Source organism: Colossoma macropomum, unplaced genomic scaffold (assembly GCF_904425465.1).
Source record: "Colossoma macropomum unplaced genomic scaffold, Colossoma_macropomum, whole genome shotgun sequence".
NCBI lineage: Eukaryota > Metazoa > Chordata > Actinopteri > Characiformes > Serrasalmidae > Colossoma > Colossoma macropomum.
The window spans coordinates 34,550,396-34,573,217 of record NW_023494793.1 but is presented as its reverse complement, the minus strand read 5'-3'; the positions used below and the strand labels follow the sequence as shown (position 1 = coordinate 34,573,217).

The 22,822-nt window shown below is 38.9% G+C and overlaps 1 protein-coding gene across 1 annotated transcript in view; it reads left to right on the top strand.

The window, feature by feature from the left end:
* Positions 1-15,952, top strand: part of grip2a (glutamate receptor interacting protein 2a) — a 52,614-nt gene extending 36,662 nt beyond the window's left edge. The window contains 13 exon segments of the mRNA XM_036579353.1: positions 2,111-2,256; positions 2,835-2,915; positions 3,110-3,173; positions 4,262-4,407; positions 5,290-5,434; positions 7,247-7,386; positions 7,777-7,968; positions 9,020-9,170; positions 11,000-11,114; positions 12,145-12,215; positions 12,217-12,304; positions 13,417-13,563; positions 14,325-15,952. Coding sequence (XP_036435246.1) covers positions 2,111-2,256; positions 2,835-2,915; positions 3,110-3,173; positions 4,262-4,407; positions 5,290-5,434; positions 7,247-7,386; positions 7,777-7,968; positions 9,020-9,170; positions 11,000-11,114; positions 12,145-12,215; positions 12,217-12,304; positions 13,417-13,563; positions 14,325-14,522 — 1,684 coding nt within the window. The 3' untranslated portion in view covers positions 14,523-15,952.
* The last annotated feature ends 6,870 nt before the right edge of the window (positions 15,953-22,822 follow it).

The following is a 22,822-nucleotide window of genomic DNA, read 5'->3' as shown; positions in this document are numbered from 1 at the left end:
CGTTTTTATTACTTCTTTTTGCCAATCATTAACATCTGCTTTTGACCCATTTTCCACACATTGAACAAGACGTTCACTGCACCCTACCACCTCTTTTCAAACTATGAATCCTGTCTCACACCCCGCAGGTATTTATAGCACGATCATCCTCGTGCAACGGCATCTGCAGGGGAGCATAGAATCATCACAATTGCCACTGGAGCATCTCTGGAGTCAGATGACCGCTCAAACACAATAGTCAGCCAGATTTGCTGCCTATGACTCTCACATAAAACCTAATGCAGGATAACATAGAGTAAAAGATTAATCAGAACTTGGATCTCCTTCACTGCTGCTACTGTTTGTGTTTGTGTTTATTGTTAACACCAGACTTGTGTGAGTACTCGTAACCACACAAGCTCAAGAGACCTCAGCAGTTCCGTGGTTCTGTTGTGTGCCGGGAAATGGACACAGGAACCCAAACCAGGGTATGAGCGGTTCTGGGTTCAGATTTGTATCCATACTGTGCTGTGCAGTGGAAAATGCCATTTGATAAAGCATTGCTATTCTTGTGCCAGAACTTGCAGCTTGTCTTAATATACATGATGCAACATTACCTGTAAAGTACTGCACTGCTGGATTTCACTACAAAAGGCTACATAAACCTCTTTTATGTGGTCAGCCATCTGAGTTATCCTGGTTATTTTGACACAGTGCTAATGGATCATTAGTCTATAGTATGTGACTAGTTAGAAGTAGCAATCAAATGCACAACACATACAGCCAGTGAACGAACAGGAGCTGCACGTTTAGTCTAACCCGTGTGAGGAGATGTGTGCATGTGCATGTTTGCGTGTAACAGGGAGAAGAAGTAATGCATGCTGCCCTTTGCTGCTGTCATCCATCATTAGAAACTGCTTATGATTGGACAGATGGACACATATGTGCCATCACACACGCAAACACACACACATAAATGCACAGGGACAAATGCATGCACACACACACTGTGTTGTGTGTCAGAGGGCAGTGAGGTTGATTAAACCCCTGAAGTGAGTTTTACTCTGGCTAGAAGCTGCAGTGATTCAAGACTGGCCAGCTTAATCAGATACTGAACTATATAGTTATGCTTGAAACATATTTGGGTGGCATATGGATGATGTATGAATGCGCTGTTCATTTTCAATCTCCATGGTCTTATCATCTTCTTCAGTGATTTTTTCCATCATGGATATTCCAGATATTCCATCCTATTTGAGAATATTCCGGAAACATTTCTATTTTCTGGCTCACTTCCACTGCTGTGACTGACTTTGCAGCATTCCTGAAATTGCATGTTTTCTGTATTTGTAGTGTGTTTGTGAAATATAGTTGTGTAATCATTGTGATGGAGATGTTTTCTTATTTTTCAGCGCATGTATAGATTTGCAGCTTTTTTCATTGTACTGTGCTTGAGTCTTGTCATCCACTGTACAATGGAGAGGCAGCGTCACTATCTTTTAATTGACAGTGTATTTACAAGACTATAAAAAGTGATTGATAATTTAAAGTATTCACCCACGATTTCTGCACTTACGTGCACGTCCATCCCCCAAATTAAACATCTGTCACTGGAATATGACAAGTGCAAATATCTTCTTTTCTTTTTTTCTATTTTGTTTCGCCCAAGTTGCCGCCTGTGGCAGTAGCCTTTTTGTTGATTTACCATTTGTGGTAGCCAGTCTATAGCTAATCAGTGGTCAGTTTCTGACCACAGAGCTGCTCTATGCTGGATATTTTTAAATACAAAATTTCTCATGGACTTGCTCTTACACTCACTCACTCACTCATGTTTAGCAAGCTAAAGATTATCCACAAGGGGGCCACTCTATTAATCCTTTGGTTACCTTCATTAGAGTGGTGCTTTGCATCACTGACACTGTGTGTTCTTGTTGAGTGGTGGACCACTCTCCACCTAGCAGTGACACTGAGACTCTGGCTAATAAATTGTGCAGCAACAAATGGGCTTCGGCCTGAAACGGTACGCTTATACAGTGTACGCCTGTAAGGTAGGTGGGCAGTTAAATGGTAGGAATTTCTAATAAAGTGGATCTGATGTACCTGTTGCTCACCTGTCAGGGTTATTTTGTAGGTGTGGAGTGCTGCAGGTTGGGGACAGAATTCTATCCATCAATGGAATTCCAACTGAGGATGGAACACTGGAAGAGGCCAATCAGCTTCTCCGAGATGCAGCTCTGGCCAATAAGGTCACACTTGAAGTAGAGTTTGATGTTGCAGGTACAAAGTGATGGAATATTTTAGCATTTCTCTGAAAACATTTGATTCAGAGGAATAGTTTGGCAAAAATATTTTTTTTCATTAGCTCAAATCAAGTCGATCAGCCAAGACATGTTTGGTGTTTCTGTACTCATGTTTATTTTTTAGTTATCTAAAAAACAGACAAAAGTCAAACCTCAAGACTTTCTGCTGTTTTTGAATCCAATGTAAGCCTATATTTGTCCACGTCTGTAGGTAACATTGTCACACAGTGTCAGAAACCATAAACACGTCTATTTAAGATTGCTTAACCACTCAACAGTGTTTGAGGCAAATGTGTGATGAACGTGAGCTGTGTAGGAAGTTTGCATAGTGCCAATTAATAGAGTATAAGTCCAGTGCAAAACTAAGGAAGTAGACTCCAAAAATATCTTGGCTGATCAAATACATTTGGGGTAAGAGGGATGCTGAACTATTCCTGTAATTAATCACCTACTTCATAAGCCCTTCATAAGCTTTTTATTTTGTATGGTTGTAAACTGTGTGAGGCTGGTGTTTAACAGCCCAACCCTACTGTGTTTATGTGCTCTCTCTGTCAGAATCAGTAATCCCGAGCAGTGGTACGTTTCAAGTGAAGTTGCCAAAGAGGCGTGGGGTCGAGTTGGGCATTACTATCAGTGGTGAGTAATGACCAAGAGGTGGCGCTGTTGCTTTATGGTACACAGGATCAAATATTAAGTCAGTTCTATAACAGAAAACTTTAATCAGTTTACGATGCAGATTCAGCCGTAATCAAAGTTCAAACTTTCTTCTGCCTCTAATGATGTATGGTGCTGTAATAAATCCTTCTTTGTGTTCTTTTGGACCAAAACAGCAAGCAAGAAGCCAGGCAAGCCTCTGATCATCTCTGAGATTAAGAGAGGCAGCATTGCTCACAGGTGAACCTACCAAATGAAATGTTTTTTTATGTTTACCATTTTATTGGGCTTTTTTCTGAAACCTTTCTATACACAAATGCGTCTTACGTCAGTAGTATATACACAGTGCTGCTCAAAAGACCACCATTCAATTCATTTCAAAAAATATAATCCACTTGTAAAAGGAAAGGGGATGTCAAAGTAAAACAGGAGTTTCTAAAACTGAAATAAAAAAAAAGATTAAAAAATACAGAGAAAATGGGACTCCTAGCAACCACCTTCAGGACCTGGTAGACCACCAACACTGTCCCCATCAGGTAAACAGCACTTTCATCTTTGAGAGAGAAGAGAAATCAAGCTACATCAGATCTGAAAACATCCACAGATGTTTCTGTCCATCCTTCTACTGCGAGAAGACATCTCAGCACAATGGGTCTGAAAGGATGTGTAGCTGTCATGAAGAACCTCACTGAGAAAAAGAAATGGACCTAAAAGAAGAACAGTGCAAATGTTGCAACACTACAAGTTTTTGGGGGTTACTAGTAATATGAGAAAGAGCAAATGCAACCATTTTCTAAGACTGATCTTTAAAAGTGTGGAAAAACAAGGATTTCTTTGAGAATCTGAAAGCAAGTCTCCTGAAAAGAATGTAATGAAGGGTGGACACACTAAGTGCTGAAAAATCCAGTGTCTCTGTAATTTACTGTAAATAGTATTTTGTTTTTTTCTCCTGACAGTGAAAAAATTGTCCTTGGTGGCCCTGGAAATTAAATTAATTAAGGCTGGTCTCTCACTTCTGCACATTACTGTATTCATAAAATATAATCAGGAGAAAACAACCAAACATCAATATATAAAAAAAGAAACAAAGGACGTTAGTCAAAAATGAATAAATAAAGAAGGGAGAGGTGAGCGTGTGCTGCTGCTGTTGTCTGGTACTGTAATGATGCACAGTGTCATAAGTGATTTAAAATGCTCAAATTTACATTTTGTCCATGTGCTTTGATTAAAATATGAACCTCAGTCTAAAATGTTTTTGTGTATGTATTCTCTGTATGTGTGCATGTATGTATGTATGTATGTATGTATGTGTGTGTGTGTGGGTGTAGAACAGGTACACTGGAGCCTGGTGACCGCTTGCTGGCCATAGATAATGTGAAGCTGGAGCACTGTGGGATGGAGGAGGCGATGGCTGTGCTCCAGCAGGCCGAGGACATGGTCAGACTGCGCATTCAGAAGGACGAGGACAATTTGGGTGTGTGACACTCTCTCGGCTTGTCCTGTTAAAACGTGTGTGTTCATTCAATTTGACTCCACTTAAAGGGAAATTTCACCAGTTTTTCAAAATGTCTGCGTATTTCAGTAATTAAGATGTAAACAAAGTCATTCAGAGTGGTTTGAGGTGAAATGATTCATTGTAGAGAAACAAAACAATGTCTCAGTCATCAGGCTGCGTTTTTGTAACCATTTCATATACTAGCTTCGTGTGAGGTTGCTTTTAGAGCAGGGTGCCCACACTATATTTTCACTATATCACGTTATCATATGTTACTGATATGTTTAAGAATATATGCGTAAGAAATACAATTGTAAAAGGAAAAGAAGAACTTAAGTTTTATATAAAAATGTTTGTTCATGTCACTATGTGAAGGGGTGGGGATAGGATAACCTTCTTGTGGGCCAAATCAAACATCCTCACAGGCCAGCTTTGGCTTTTTGACCACACTTTGGGCAGCTCTGTCCTAAAGGTATTAATCTCTTTAGACGTCTGATTCTGATCACCATCACTGTAAACAATTCTGACGTTTTTCTATAAGGGCATTTCACATCACATCACTCTGAATGAGTTTGTTTACACCATTGCCATTTAATTCATATTTAAGTTTTTAATTATGGGGAAAAAGTGGTGGAATTTCCCTTTAATGGCTCCGATCTTTTTGAAGTTTTCCCAAGATTGAAGTAATCTGCGTAATACTGTGTGATCTTTCACTAGATCAAGCTTGGAGATCTTGTCTTTGAGGTCACAGAATTCAGCAGATTCTCTGTTTACTTTGTAGCAGTCTGGCTGCTTTGCTCTGGATAAGCGTGTCTGCTGAATGAATAAGTTTATGTATGTGTGTGTGTGAATATGCTTTAGATGAGCTGGAGTCGTCTGGCTCTGTGATTTTCACTGTGGAGCTGAAGAGACATGGTGGTCCTCTGGGAATCACCATCTCTGGCACTGAGGAACCTTTCAACCCCATCCTCATCTCCAGCCTCACTCGCAACGGTCTCGCACACAGGTACACACACAGGATGTGCCTGAGGGGAAAGTGCCGCTGCTGTTGTCTCCTACTATTTATATTCCTCCCATATGTCTCTGAATGGAGGCTCCTAGTTTTCCCACTAGTGCAGCAGTTTGCAATCTGAAACAGAACCAAATACTACCAGCTCACGCGTGACACCTAGTGGACAGTCTGAGAAATGTCCCAGTTAGCAGGATGCTGGCACAGAAATGCAACAGCAGTCTGAAAATGGGTCTCTGGCCTTGGGTCACAGATTTGCACCTTACATTGCCTGCTTCACTACTTCACCAGTCTTCCTTCTAGTTAACTACAGTGTTTAAATTAGGAAAACGCCGTTTTTAAAATCTTGGCATTTTCATCATATTTATTTCCTACTCTTTTATTTCTTATTTGCTATAATGAGATTACTAATCTGGCCAGCTGGCAATAAAATGAAACCTGGAAAACCTTTTTATCTTAAAGGGAAATTCCGCCTATTTTTCCAAATGTCTACATAATTTAGTCATTCGGATGTAAACAGAAACATGTTTGGTGTGAAATACACCGTTCTAGAGAAAGTTACTGAGTCAGAGTTGTTCACAGTGCTCACAGGAACTAGACGTCTTACGTAGTCCATGCCTCTAAAAGCTCCATCTCAGAAAATTATTACATAAAATCTTTACAAATACACTGCCTGATACCTGAGACCTTGTTTTACGATAGATTTTGGCCTGAACCATATATTTGAAAATGCATTCTGAGTGTTGTAAGGCAAAATAGTGCTTAAAGAAAAACTATACATATATATATAATTTAGATAAAAACTCAGACAGTGGATAGTAAATAAATTGGCCATATTTGCATTATAGACATCACAACCCCTGATTCTTATGACCACCACTGTAAAGATATCTAAGCAGGAAGATGTTTCTCAGCAATGAATTATTTGACATCAAATCACTCTGAATGACTTTAATTACATCTTAGCAGCTGAATTAACTGAATTAAATGACTGATTACATAGTGAGAGAGAATATTTGAAATGAAATGCTCCTCCTCTAGCGGGTTATTATTTTATTTTGCCTTCTGTGCACCACATGTTGTGTTGTTGTTTCGCTGCAGCTGCACACCTTTATATGATTTACATATTAAAAACTGCAACATTGGTAATGCAAAAAGTAATGTGCTGTGCAGAACATTGCCTGCTGCGTGAAACGGCTCCAGACTGGCAGTGAATTTGAATGAGCCTCATTAGTGATCCAATTACAATCAGCAAACTAGGGCTGTACTACCTGAGCAGGGGCTGCTGGTTTAACCTCTGCAAACTAATGTTCCGTTACGTTTGACTGTGTTCTTGTATTTATATGCGTGGGTTTTTCAAATTAAATTTACATGACCATTTTCCAACCTAGAAATGTAGGATATGACTTTTTAAATTTCACCACATCTCGATTTAATTATTTTTGCTGTCATTATTTTTAGAAATTCCCTGAATACCAGATAATTGACCAAAAAAATGAGTGTCTTTATTGGTTATTGTTGTAATCATCATAATCAATTCTAAAATTCCAAAATCACCTTCAGATCAATACATTCTAATCCCCATATATCCTCTGTAATACCCCCCCCCTTGCAAACACTTCAGCTTTCGCCCGCTGCTACTTACTGCTTCTCTGGAGCTGCATTTAAGCTTCTGTCCCTCCAGATGAAATGCATGTGGGCTGAAATTCATGTCATCACTCCTGTTGAGAGCCTATGAAAAATATTAAACTATGACTGTGTAAACCTGTGTGTGTGTGTGTGTGTGTGTGTGTGTGTGTGTGTGTGTAGGACTAGGGCTCTTCACATTGGTGACCGTGTGCTGGCCATTAACAACGTCAGTCTAAAGGGAAAGCCACTCAGTGAGGCCATCCACCTGCTGCAGACCGCTGGAGACACGGTCACTCTAAAGATCAAGAAACGAGCGGAGCGTAAGTGAAGTGACAACTTACACAACGTCTCTCAACTGAGGATGGATAATATACAGAGTTTGGTTTAAACACTCTCTGTCTCTCTCCCTCCCTCTCTCTTTTCCCTCCAATCACTCTTTCTGTTTATTCTTTCTTTCTTTTTCTCCCTTCTGAATCATCTCTCTCTTCCTAATCCATGTCTCTCTCCTTATCACTCTTTTTTCCTTCCTATCGCTCCTTTTTTCTCTCTCCCTCTCTGTCGCTTTCTTTCTCTCCCTCTCTATCCTTCCCTTTCTCATTCTCTCTTTCTCTTCTCCCAATCTCTCTCTTTCTCCTTTTCTCTTTTATTATTTCTTCTCCCTGTCACAATCTCTCTCTCTCTCTCTCTCTCTCTCTCTCTCTCTCTCTCAGCTGTTTTAGACTCAGACCAGGGCAGTCCTCTGAGGGCAGGGTCTTGTCTGAGTGATACTGAAGATGACCGCTCAGATTCTCTCCGGCGCTGCAAGTATTCGGGGCTTCGGCGCTTGACCACGCCCCCTAGCCTGGACTCAGCCATGGACTCATGGGATAGTGCCGCCCTCGACGCCTGCTATGGTAACCAAGGTGAGGAGAACCAGGGATGATTATTAATTAATAGGCTAATTAAGGTCGAGGAAGGTGATTTAAAGCTAAATTTGGGGCCAGCTCAGGTTAATAGAACAAAAAATGGGTGCCTGCTGGTGTATGAGAACTATATTTTTCTTCTCTTGTTAACTTTCTGCTTCTTAAAAGCACTGCTCAACGGCCCACCATGGATAAATAAGCAGAAATACTGGAGAATAGGTAACAGTCTGTATATGCGATGCCCTTGATGCTTCAGTATGAAAGCTGTGTTTTTAAAGGGCTCATATAGAAAACTTTTATTAACTAGTTTTTTCTTTTAATAACAGTTTGATGTAGCATGTAAAACACTGTAAAAGATTCAAAACAACCATTTAATCATCATTACTCCCCATAGTCCATATGCTAAGCTTCAAAAACAGCATGTTTTGAATTCACTGGTTTTATGATGTCATGCATCACATTTTCATATATCTGCCTATTCAGCCTACAGCAGTTTAGCTCTGCCCGTTCACATGGAAGTTATAAGGAGTTTTTTAACACAGACTGCTTTTTGAAAGAGGCACTGTACAGGACAGCAAATCAAAACAGAGCTCATTTACATATATTAGTCTTCTTAAAGGCATAGTAACCACAACAGCCTGTTTAATTCTATGGCATAAAAAAGAGATTGGTCATGTAAAATGGTCATGTAAAAATGGCTTATTACATAAAACCACACAAACGTTGCAAGTTACAGTAATAATGTAGGATACTGGTCTATTTAAAGTGGCAGTTCAGTAAAAAATCAAAGGTGTGGATTTTTTTTTTTTTGCCTTACCCCTAAATAATCAGCCAAGACATGTTTGGTTCTTTAGTTTTTCACTGGAGATGCGAGACTGATTGTAGCTAACAAGTAGTCAAAGTTTATGTATACAGTTAGCATTATGCAAACTGCATGGCTAAATCATCACTTTTGTCCATTTTTATAGATAACACTGTCACACGATGTCAATGCTTTTAATATTCATGTAAACTGTTATTTAAACATGAGACGCTTCATCCGTACGTCCAGGGCCATACATACATAGAACATCTGACCTGACCGTCCACCCTGACGAGTGGAGACGAACCAATCATAGGAGCCCCCTCTCCTCCAGGAGACACGCCCACCATGCTGCCATGTATGATGGGAGATTAGGAGAGGACGACTGGAAATACTGTGGGTAAGATTGCTCACCGTTTTATTGGTTACTGACATATTTCTCACCCATAACGTGTGCTGAGGTTGCTCAGAGGAAATACTGCTTTCATGTGTAGGCTGGCTAGCACTTGCTGTGCGCATTCTTAATTTCTAACGCTCCTTTACAGTTCATGGCTGTCTTCTTTCTCTTGGGTTGATGTTGGGACTATTATTGTTGGACAAAAGCTCATCATCCATGATTAAAGAGTACTCAGTGTATTTCATCCTTTTGAGGAAAGTGTTGAACTGGAATATTGCAAAGAAAAAGTTGTTTTTTACAATTGCGATTTTTAAGTAATGCAGTACTAACAGTAGCTATTACATTTTATTTTATTACACTATTTTTGATTATCTACAGAGCCTTTAATTAGTTTCCATCAAAGGTTTCTGTTGGGAACCATAAGTGGTTGTTCTTTGGAATCACTCCAAATAACTCATTATTTTTTTCCAATTCAATTTTATTTTATTTGTATGGGGCGTATTATAACAGGTGTTGTCACAAAGCAGCTTTACAGAAATCTGGGTCCAAGCTTCCCAAGTAAGCAAGCTGATATCTGAGTATTCATGAGTTCTTGAACAGTTAACTGTGGGAAGAGAAAACAAAAACAAAAACAACAGGCTTTGGACAGCAAACATCAGCTACAGTAGCCTAGTTAGTGAAAATAGCTGCCCCAGAGTTGATGTGGAGTCAATTGAAAGACCACCACTTTGAAAGATTCTGACTCAGAGTTTCTCTAGAACAAAGTATTTTACAACAAACCACTCAAAATAACTTCATTTGATCTTTGCTTAACCATTTAAGTATGCAGAGATTTTGAAATTTGAAAATGACATTCCTAAAAAAAAAGGAACCCAAGAGAACGGAGCACACCCTGCTTTAGCTTGAGGGGAAGCAACTTGGACTTCTCTGGTGTACAGGTCTGTGTAGTCTCTAGGGCATTATTTTTTTCTGAATGATACTTTTTTTGGTATCTTCTTTTTAATGACAATCCAAAAATGTGCGTGGCTTAAACTGGAAATGAATGTGAGGTGGGTCTATTTACTGACCTCAATGGCTTACGGGCTAATCAATACGTTAATAACATGCTTCTGTAATGAAACTAGCATGCTGATTGGCTCACCAATGCTAAGACTGACTATTAAGGTACTGAAATTGGGTATTGTATGACAGGTATGAACTTTTTGATACGTTTTGAAGTAATTCTGTTGGTACCACAAAGGTACTGAATTTTGATACGCAGCTCTAGTGTTCACATTGCCTGGATTACACTTAACGATGTAGTATCTTTCAGACATTCGCATTTTGTGAAAAAAAAGAGGATTGTGCACAAATGTCGCCCAGAGAAGTTTATTTGAAATCCCCTGCCTGCACGTAGGCCTGTTTTGATAATTACATTCTGTGCCAGATTGCATATGAAATGAAGCTGTATGCGTGGCACAGAAAAACAATGCCTTTCTCTCTTCTGTCAGTGCTTCTGTTTCTCTTCTCCTCAGGTTTTCTGTCTCTCATCTGCCTTACTAATCACCCATGGGTCCCCGGGGTCATCTTGTTTTCTATCGCTTCTGTTTCCCACCACTTTTCGCTGCGTCTCAAAACAGGCCATGGCCACGTGTGTGCGTGCGTGTTTGTGTCCTCTTGCTGCTTTTATTTAGCTTTATTTACGTTTCCCTCGTGGCTGTGGTGGAGATATTATGGAGGGTGCTACACTGTTTGGTCATATAAAGCTATAGAGAAAGAAAGAGAGAGAGAACACTCCATCTCCCAGAGTGCACCTGGACTCGCATTACCCAGGATGCTTTGCATTGACACAGATCTGTTAGCCCCACACGTTGCCGTGGTGACACTGAAAATCAGGAGAGCTATTGGTCGCAAGCCCTGCAGGACCTGGAGACATGCGGCCAATCAGAAATTCTCCGGGAGCTGGAGGTAAAGCAAAATTTGTCTGAAAGGCTGCCTGTAGCATTTCATACTGATGTACAGTACTGTGCAAAAGTCAGAGCACTCTTCATTTATTGAACTTCCAGATATTCATCATTCAGTTATTCATTTTTCAGTGTCAGGAAAAAAGCAGAAAATATATATTTAACAGAAACCTCAGCAACTATACATAAATATGACTTTTTTCAGAATTAATTCTGTGTGGATATTTTTCCCCACCTCCAAGTTCAGTCTTTGAAGTTGGTTGCTTTTTTTTTGCTCCAAACACGTTCAGTGATGTTGAGGTCTGGACTCTAGGATGGTCAGTCCATTGTTCTGACAACACCAGCCGCTTTTTTTATTTCCTTTTCTCAGTGAGGGTTTCTTGACAACAACGCATCCTTTCAGACCCATAGCACTCATTAGTTCTCATCTCACATCTTTCAGATGAAAGCTTTAAATACTGTTTATCTGAAGGAGACAGTTTTGATGGTCTACCAGGTCTTGCACAGTTGTTTTGAGTCCCATCTTCTCTGTATCTTTTAATAATTTTTTTAACTCAAATTTTGGAAACTCCTGTTTTTTTTTCACTTATTTTCCTTTGACTTTCACGTCCTTGTGATTTTTATATCTAATCCCCTCATAAATGTCTCCTGTAAAATGAGTAACTCATACTTAATGGGCATTTTAATGAAAAATTAAAGCTACACTATATAAGTTTTGAGAATTTGGAGACGCCTGAGATGTGAAATGTTTAGTTGTATGCAGAAGAGCATTTTGTAGCGTGGGTTGTGATTGGCCCCCGCCCCCGACTCAATAATGTTACTTCTTTCAGTTATAACAAAAGATCATTTATAGTGCAGCTTTAAATAAATGAAGAGTGTTTTCTTACTTTTCCACAGTTCAGTAGGTCTAGATTTTTTATTGTTCCTGTCAGCAGTCAAAAAAACTGTTCCTGTAAATCAGTTCATGTAAAGTGAAGTGAGTTTGTGAGTGCGAGGTGTGCGTGTGGTGTTTTTATCCATTGTATAACTTTCAGGCCACCATGATGTCCGGCAGCACGCTGAGTTTGGGGGAAGAGAGTGAAGCGTGTAACGACAGCGAGCTCAAACCTCCGACGCCTAAAACAGGACTGTGATAGCAGTGCTGTAACAGAGCTGAAGGACTCAAGCCCTACCATGGCCTTAGAGCTACATAAGGTACTACCAGCGCCACCACTGCTGTGTCTCTAATGAGGATATTGGCACGCAGCCAATGCCAAATAGCTAGTTAATAATTCAATTTATACAAAACCTTGTATCCTAAATGTCGACAGTCAGTCAAGACATTTTTGTCACACTAAAAAAAATATTCTGGCAATTCTTAAATCTAGTCAATATCTCTAATATTTCTATTTTATGGGTTACTATAAGAGTATTATAAGACTATAAAACTTATTTCTAGAAGTTTTCTCCTTGTTTAAATCATATTATTTAGAGAAATTGTCTTATTTTATTGGCAGATAACTTTCGTAATACTTTCATGTATTACGAAAAAATGCTTAAAATGAGCAAAAATATCTGACAGTGCAGTAACACAATTGTACTGGAAAAAATTACTTGAAACAAGTCATCTCTGTCACAACAGAACCTTGTATTTCCAAAATGGTACCTTTTGTAGGTGGCTAGATTTCTTAACTTTGAAGGAAGTTAATGGGAAAATTTTGTTTTACAAGTCACTGTTTCATCAGATCATTTCTGTTGATCCATTTGACACAAAGTTTTAACACATGGTGTAAAGGCTGGTGTTTTCAGTTTCTGTAAAAAAAAACAGCGTCAAACAGCGACCAATTATAAACATCTTGGAATATTATTACTATGATCTCAGAATAAGGAATATTTTAGATATCTACTAGATTAGTGATGTTTTCACTTGTCAAGATTTCATTTTTCAGTGTATCTGAGGTTCTCTAATTTTGTACTGTTGCCACAAGATTATCTAATGCTAACAAGTAATTGAAGCTTATTTACATTAAATAATCTGGTAGTGTTGCTAATGTGGCTTCTGACACTGTATGACGTACAGTTATCTATAAACCCGGGCAGAAGTAGTAACAGTTAACTTGAGTCAGAATTTTGTCCTGCAGTGTCAGAAACCACGTAAGCAAATCTGTTTAAGATTACTTAAAAACTTGTTTGACACATGGGGTGTAAGGCTAAAGAAGCAAACTTCAGACACTTAATGACTCTTAACTGATGATTTGGGATAAGAGAGGTGTGTCATTTTGATTTTTCACTCTGCTGTCGATTTAAAACTGTTTTCCCTCTCTCAGATCTGTCTGAAGAAGGATGCAGACAGCAGGGATTTTGGCTTTAGCGTCTCTGACGGTCTGCTGGAGAAGGGCGTCTATGTGAACATGATCCGTCCTGACGGTCCTGCAGACCAGGCAGGTTTGCGACCATATGACCGCATTCTACAGGTAACTGCTTGTGTGCAAACAAATGTGTAAAAACAACATGGGAAGAAAACTAAGTGCTTTAAGAACAGTTGACCTGTGCTCCATGCTCCACCAACAAACACCTTCATTTACAGCAAGTTTGCAAGATTGGAATATTTTTACTGAACACTGGCAAAAGCCTAATGAGAAGTTGTAGTGCACAAGTTGTGTGTGTGCTTTTTTAATCAAAAGCCATAACTCATTCACTAAATCTTTTAAAGGTTTTATTTAATATTTTAAGAATTCTATGATCAGGAATGATATTTATGAATGGCTATTTATTATATTAGAAATAATATACAGTAGTTCTTTATTTACATAGATTTTTATTTATTTTTTGGTCAATTTATCAGCCCTGAGATTTGATCTTAACATTTGAAATATGATAAGTTCTGGATATTAATTGTATTATAACTTAGTTGTCAATGTTATGTGGCTTTTTTAGTCATTTTGGAATCTTCTGTGGCTCAGTTAATCATTGTGGACACATCTAAAATCCCTTTGTTTTATTGACCGCTTCCTAGTGTCCTCCTAATCACTTCAAACTTGTGAAGCTGCACAGGACATTTTATATATTTATATACAAGTAAATTGATTTTTATATGATGGAAACCATTGATACACTGATGAGAGCTTGCCTAACCTGACAACGATCAAAGGATGCGTTTGTGGGTGGAGCATGAATAGGTCATATTTCATATTCATTCATTTTCTTTCTCTCTCTCTCTCTCTCTCTCTTTCAGGTGAATCATGTGCGGACGCGGGATTTCGACTGCTGTTTGGCCGTGCCGCTGATGGCCGAGGCTGGAGATCAGTTGCAGCTTGTCATCAGCAGGAACCCCCTCATACAGGCTCCTCTGTGGCCCCCTAAAGATGTCCCGCAGCCCACAGACACGCTGACCACTCTGCCTGTTCGCAGCCCAAAAACAGCTGACCTCTGATGCCTAAATCAGCATGCTGAGACAGTGCCACTGGGGGGCAGCATTTTGCAGGAGGAAGGATTCTCTCTCTCTTTTTCACAAACACGCACACGTACACACAGACACACGTACGCAGCCACGCAGCTGCTCGCACACATCACCAATAATTTTAGCCACTAAAATGTTGATTTTTCATAAAGGGACCATTTGAAATGGGTTCTTGACCACCAGATCACCTTTTAGCACATATACATACGATATATGATTTTTATCTTCTCAAGTATTTCTCCCCTCACATAAGCCCCCAACAGCTTCACGCTGCACAATTAACACGCAGTTAACACAACCCTGTACCGTAACACTGTTTCGTTCAAGGGTTCACTTTAAGCACTTTTTGTTTTTTTTGCCTTATTTTCCTCACTGTTGTAGTTCCACACGCATACATTTATTTTTTTTTAGTTTATACTGTCCCAGAGAACACATCACCACTGGTTGTATATGCATATGAGGTTCTAAAGCACAAACAGAGAGAGACAAGCATCCACCACAAGTGCAGTGATGATGCAACTCGCTGGGGACCAACAGTACACAGTGACCAATTTGGAAGAAGCAGATTTTTGTTCCCTGATGTTTTTTTTTTTTCCACATTCTAAACCAGAAGTCTTCAACGCTGGACCTAGAATCCAGTCTCTGATCCTAGGTTTTGTAATCACTAGTAGGTATGACCCTAGATGGCTAATCAGTTCTCACACTTGTCCTCAAGGACCATCACAATGTCCAGGTTTTTGGCCCAACCCAACTTGCAACACAGGGATAGAGCAAAAATGTGGACTTCTGGGTTCCTGAGAATGGTTTGAGAACCACTGACTGGCATCAACATTTCAATTAACTGCTAGTGATTACAAAATCCAGGACCAGAAGCTGGATTCGGAGTCTAGATTTCAAGACCTCTGCAAAACATTTTTGTGCAAAAAACTAAGCGTTTAACGTTTTAAGGTCTCATTTGAAGCAGAAACTGCGCAGCTTTGGGTTGGTGTTCCTAAATTGACATGATTTTCAGTAACATCCCCCCTTTTGATATCGTAACCTACTTCAAAAATAGGCTTAATGTATGCATTGAAAACCGCTCATGCGAGTGTGTGCTGTAAGGAACATTGTCCAGACTGACATGGAAGTGTGTATTCCCATGAGAACCCAAGGATATGATCAGTTATGATAATTTTATTGCGAAATCTGTGATATGAAGCCCCTGATAAGGGTCATGGTGGTTTTAACTGTACCTGTTTTAAAAGTGGGACGTCAAGTTTAAACCTAATGAATGAATGTTTTACCCACATTCCTCTGCTGTGTACGTCCCCTGTGTTTGTGTGCAGTGTTATGTAAGTTATTGATTTTAGTCTTGGAAATTGAGACATTGTTTCCTTTTTTAAGAAAATAAAGAAAGAAAAGCCTGTGTGATTTACTTTACAGTGGATATCAAAACAGAGGGAAGATGAGTGCGCGTTAGTCAGAGCTGTGATGAAGGCTGCAGACAAGAGGTTTGAAAATCCAGCTTGTTTACAACACATTTCTGCTTCAGCATATCACCTTGGCTTGTTACACATGACTCATGCCAGATGACTCATTGTGTAAAGACATCTACCCGAGTCTGAGCTGGAAAAAAATCCAGCATTCAGAAGACTCTTTAAAAAATCTGCTACAAAGGGTTCTTTGAGCAGTGCTGTAGACAGTGTTGGGCACAATACTTTGAAAAAGTAGCGTAGCTGAATACTGAATATGCTGTCCTAAATGTATGCAGTAATGGATTCCATTAAAATATGTAAAAAAGTAACAGATTCAGAATATGTTTAGAATATAAAATGGGACAAAAAAGGAGCTGTTTTTATTTAATGCACACTGTTAATGCATCTGTCTATAAACAAATTAAACTATAAAGTGGGTAGTTATTATATGGCCAAAAGTATGTGGACATCCCTCCTAATTACTCAGTTTGTGTTTCAGCCACACTCATTGCTACCATATGTATGAAATCTAGCACATAGCCACACAATCTCCACAAACACTGGCAGTAGAATGGGTCGTACTGAAAAGCTCAGTCACTTGGAACTGTAATTGGGCACCATCTTTGTCGTAAATCAGTTTGTGACATTTCTGCACTGCTAGATCTGCATTGGTCAACTGTAAGTGCTATTATTGTGAAATGGAAATATATGAGCAACAACAGCTCAGCCATGAAGCAGTAGGCCACGCAAACACAGAATGGGGCTGCTGTGTGCTGAAGCACATAGTGCGTAAAAATCGCCTATCCTCTGTTGCATCACTCACTACAGAGTTCCAAACTGTCTCAAGGCAACATCAGCACAAGAACTGTGTGGTGGCAGCGTCATGAAAGGAGTTTCAATGGTCAAGCAGCTACACAAGCCAAAGATCACTATACACAATGCCAGATGTCAGTTGGAGCGGTGTAAAGCCATTGTTTAAACGTTCTCTGGAGTGATGAACGCTTCACTATCCAGCAGTCCGATGGACAAATCTAGATTAGGTGTGTGCCAGGACTACACTACCTACCGGAATGCATGGTGCCAACAGTAAGTTTGGTGGAGGAAGGATAATGGGCTGGGGCTGTTTTTCAGGGTTTGGGCTCGGCTCCATAGTGCTAGTGAAGGGTAATGTTAAAACATACGTAGGCATTCTTTAACACCTTTGGAATGAATTGGAACATTGATTGCGAACATCAGTGCCTGGCCACACAAATACACTCAGCAGAAATTCCCACAGACATCCCAAAAATATTGTGGTAAGCCTTACCAGAAGAGTAGAGGCTGGTGTAGTTGCAAAGAGGGGCCAACTCCATATGAATGCCCATGGTTTTGGAATGAGACGTCCAACAATCTCAGCTCGCTGTCCACATACTTGTATGTGATTTTTCAGTTAATGATATCTATGTAACTTGAGTCCATTACACCAATTCTAAGCTTATCGTTTATAAACATTTCCACTACTGAGGAGACTGTTCAGCTCAATCACCCCTCAAAGAGCTCAATAACACTGAGTTTAATAACTGATTATCACACTGTTTTCTCAGGCTTTAGCAGAGCTCAGTTACACTGAGATTAATGACTGACCACATTGATTGGTCAGTCTACTCGGGCTTTAACATTAACAAATGTTCTCCAGCCGCACTGTTTCTTAGTCTTAATCTTCAACCATCAAATTTTAATTGGAGAAGAGTGGAGGCAGATTTGTTTAGCTTACTAGCCTAGCGTGCCTCAGGGGAGCTAATGTTTCACAGTGTTAGCTAAATGTGGTTGATATGCCGTCTTACTCTGCTTTGGGAATTCAGTGGAGACTGTCACAGTCACTTTAGGCTAAGAGTTTGACGTAGGTTCACGGGAAAATCCCTACTCCTGGGATTCAGTATAAATTTTGCATGAAGAATTTGAAAGCGTCAGTCAGGAGTAGCTAAAACAACCCCAGAGCTCATCCAGGTGGCTGAATTTGTGTGGTAAATGTCAGCCTAGTGTAGGGAAAATAAAAGGCACTGTCTAAAGTTGATGCATTAAGCTTAACTCTCATTCACTGACGTTTGCGCATGTGTAGCTTGCATACGACAAAATATTAAACATAAAAAGTTGGCGCTCACCTGTGTAACGTTAAGGCTAAACATGCTGTGTTTAGGATGGTCAGGAAGACGTAACCTGTGAAAAGAATTTAGCTGGCATTGGAGCAAAAACAAGACAACTTGATTAACTTCTTTATGTACTGTTTACATCCGGAATGCCAACCATTGAGACTCAAACTGCCTCAATCATTCAAAAGTGAAGGGAAATCTTTTAGCCACTGTGGGTTAAATTAGCACCTAAGCTAATACTAGATAATGTCAGATAAGACAGTCATGGTCTTCTACACAAAGGACATTATTTTCTGCACAGTGGATGATGGGGAAACTACGGAACCCCTTAAGTTGACAGGGTGATTATTTTTATGAATTACTATATTGAGGATGTGAGTTAAGTTTCTCATAATTTGAGGCCTCAATATAGTAACTCAAGACCTCAATATAGTAATTTTTGGCCAACGCTTTATTAAAAATCACCATGTACCCCTGGGGGCTCTGTAGGAAACATGTCGCCTTGTTGGTATTGAGAACAGAAAACTTCTAAAAGCTACCAATCTACCATGGTTAGCCTAGCCACGCTGTGCTACTCCAGATCTGAAGTGTCTGTGGCATGTTAAGGCAATACTGTGTTATAGTAATGTTAGCAAAAGTAAAATAATATACAGCAGCAGACACTTAGTCAGAAGGCAATGAACTGCCAGTATATTAAGAACGCCGAGCACCTCTCGTTGGCCATTTTATCTTGTACACCTGCTAAATGCTGACTTAAACACCCAGTTGGTTACTAGGCTAAATCCAAAGATGTAACCAGCAACATAGGAAAATATTTGTGTGGTATCGCTTTTTTTCAGCATTCAACTATTTCCGTTACACTGGTCTCCCTCCCAATTTGTGACATGCATGAATAGGAAAGTGTATATATTGTGATTTTTGTGTCACAGTCTTTGATTTTATGCAGCAGTATTATGTTTTTTGTTTATAGGAGATGTAAATCCCTGTATCATGTGACAATATCACAAATACACATTTCCATTTACATGATTACATCACAAACTGGGAAGGAGACCTAAGTTTCTAAGACCATTAGTAAAAGTTTGATAACATTTGCTGTTACAGTACTAAAAACTGGATTTATATAGCCAAGTGAGTTATTTTAAAAGTAATTTTTTTCAGTTTTTTGCAGTGTGGTTATGACATCACAACCATAAACATTTTTACATATGACCAGTCTCCATTCAGCCTATAGCAGTTTAGCCCCACCCATTCCTATTAAAGTGATATGGAGTGTTGTTCCTGCAGAGTCCGTATCAGTTATTAGAGTGGAAAAACAGTTAAAGTTGTGCTATTCCAGACTGTGAGGAAGCAAATGGATCATTACAGCCTTCCAAAGGATCCACACATCGGAAAGAAGTGCCTGAAGATTATTTTTAACTTTCCTTAAGATTTCAGTCTTAACAAAAAACAGCCTGTTTAATTCTATGAGATAAAGAGGGGTTTGAAAGAAGTGTAAAAATGTTATAAACATAGGGCCCTTTATAGTTTAGTCCACTTGTACTTACCTTACAAATCAGAATACATGCCCCCAAGTATGTCCGCTGTTACAGGTGGACAGAGTTCAGGGCTGATTCTTTATCCACAGTGCAAGATGGAGGTGTATGGAGTTTTGGGTTTTTACTAAATTAGTACATTCTTATAGATCCATGTAAAACGTTCTCTTAAAAAAATACACACTGACACTTGAACCAAGAGGAAAAAAAACTTTATTTTGGATCTAGATGATGCAATATGCATCTCAAAAGGACTGAGTTCGTAACAAAGCTACTTTGGTTACACAAGATTTTTCAGTTGGTTGATCAAATTCATTTACCATACGTTTAACTGTGTGAATGGTCATTTTGTTGTCTTGAATTGTACAGTTTTGTGTTATCACATTTTCAAGCTGAAATATAACAAAGCCACTTTTTTTGGTTTTTGGGTTGTTTTTTTTTGTTTTTTTTTACAAATATTGCACACTGCAAATTGCATTTAGGCTGATGGTAATCAACATTTGGATATAAATTTCTGAATACATTCAGAAAAATATAAACAAATTACTGACAGTCACATCATGTACAGTATAAAATGGTTAATACAAAAGGCAAATGTCATTTGAGACTAATTAAAATGCAGGTGAGCAAACCCTTGTTTCGGAGTGGACTCAGTGACCTCAGACAGAACAGGCTACAGTGGAGTGAAGGGAGTATGGAGTATGATTTGGTTGGTGTGGTTGTGCTGCAGGCCACTAATGCAAGGACTGCGTGTAAGGGATTGAGGGCTGAATGGGATGTAGCATGGTGTGGGCAGAGGTGTAAAATTGCATCAATATTGATTTGAAGGTTGCGATTCAACTACATCAGTTTTGGAATGTTACAATCGGTTATGATCAATTAGTTATTATCAATCAATAGTCAATTATAACAACTTTGGTTAAAGTATGTGCTCATTTTTTTGGCCACAATAATCGTCTGTGACTATTTTTATATATTAAAATGCAAAGAAGTCTTGGTGTTTTGCAGGGCTCCAAACCGGCTCAAGGAACGAAAAACGAAATTTAGAAATTAACGATATTTTGCTAGAAGCAAAAACACAACTGAAAACTGTTCCAGAACAAAAAGGTTAATTTGAAATCTTGTTAGTTGCCATTATTTTTCTGCTCTGGTTTTTCTGCCCATTAGCTGTGCTTTTAGATCTACGTCACGTCTCAATGTGATTTCATTCAGTCTATCATTTATAAGATTTATACGGCATGTGTGAATGGTATGTCTACACATTTTTAAATGGGGATATAACATTGCTTTTGGACGTAGTTTGATCATAACAACCTAAATTATTATGGGATATTTCATACCTATATGCTGGAACAGCTTACTCATTCACAATCAGTACAATTTTATGGCCATGTCCTTATCAATACTAACACAAATGCTGGGCCTAATAGCTTTCCAAAGCTACTATTTTATTATTTTAGGCCTACAGACAGTCTATGTTAAAGGAACAGAATTCCATTTTCGGTTTTCATTTTGTTCTAGCCGGTTTAGGAACGTTATGTTGGGACTGAATTGCAAGAATGGAAATGTTAATATATTGGTTAAAATATTGGTTCTGCTCAGAGTGAATAGAAATCATTGGGACATTTGAGATTTCATGATGCACTGAATCACAATGGAACTATGTGGGGGCAACATAAAGGTCCAAGGCAGGGGTTCCCAATCCCAGTCCTGGTGACCTTTTGTGCTGTCTCTTATCTAGCGTACCTGATTCAACTCAAACTAATGAACCAGCTTCTCATAGTTTGACTCATGTGAAGTGGGGAAAACACAAAAGTACGCAGAGCATGCTGTCACCATGACTGGGATTGGGACCCCTGACCTCTGGAGTGATGCATCATAGCTAGTCAAAACCTTTTTTTGCAGTGGATGGTTAGGTTTAGGGTATGAATTGCAACGTCTGATGTGACGGTGACCACATTAAAACTGCTCAATGCCAATGAAAATTGATTTCCTAATTTCCTAAAGCCAATAAATGGACATGGACAGGCACACTGGACTACAGGTGACCGATTTACCCTCTGTCCATACAGTGAGGTGGTTAGGCAACACTGTTTATTTTTTAAAAGAAAACATAAAAATCTGATTTAAACTCTTCTCTTGAAATGAGAAGAGCTGCAAATGATACTTAGCATATAAAAGCACAGCTGCCTACAGTATTAGAGTCTGATGGCTGTATATATACTGGTTATATATGTGAGCATGTGTATGTGAGTGTTTATCAGTGTGTGGACAGCTCGTCTGGCAGTGATCACTAAATTACAAGGAGAGCACAGTACTGAGAACATGGGCACACACGGATTTACCTCTCTCCAAGCAAGCGAATGTGTCTGTGTGTGGTGTGTTTGTGCGTACTGTGCTATGAAAAAGTCATGGAACCCTTCATTTACTTCATTTCCAGGCAAAACAGTCATTAAGGAAAAGTTATTAATTTTTCAGGAGATATTTCTGAGGAGGTTACATCTAAGATCATAAGGAAGAGAAAGTCAAAGGAAAATAAGGAAAAAAAAGAGTTTGCAAAAATGTTTGGGATTATTTGGATCATGAGAAATAACCAATATAACCAACTTATAAGACTGAACTTTGGAGGTGTGGAAAAAAATAACCCTGCAGGTTTCTTTGAAAAACTGAAAGCAACGGTCTCGAAAAGAATGGAAGTTGCAATAAAGGCAAAGAGTGGACACAGTAAATACTGACAAGTTGGATCTTATATTTAGCCATTATATTATTTTTCTGTTAAATATTTGTTTGTTTTCTGCTTTTTTACCCTGAAAATGAACAGCTCGCTTAATGGCCGTTGTGACTGGAAATTAAATGAATGATGGTATATTAAGGTGTGTATATATATATATATATCGCTAATGTCGGAACAAAACCTCATAACTCAATTTTTTTTGTTTTTGACATACTTTGAAAGTGCATGCTGCTCTTTATATTGTGTGCAAATTTCACAATGGATGGACCAAAAGAAACGGCCCAAAATGACTTTGAAAAAATTCTGGTTTCATTGACTTACATTAAAAGTAAAGTATGTTTTTTCCTTCTCCTGTAAAGTTACCATTTTGGAGATACAAGGTTTTCATCCAACAGCAGATATATATATATATATATATATA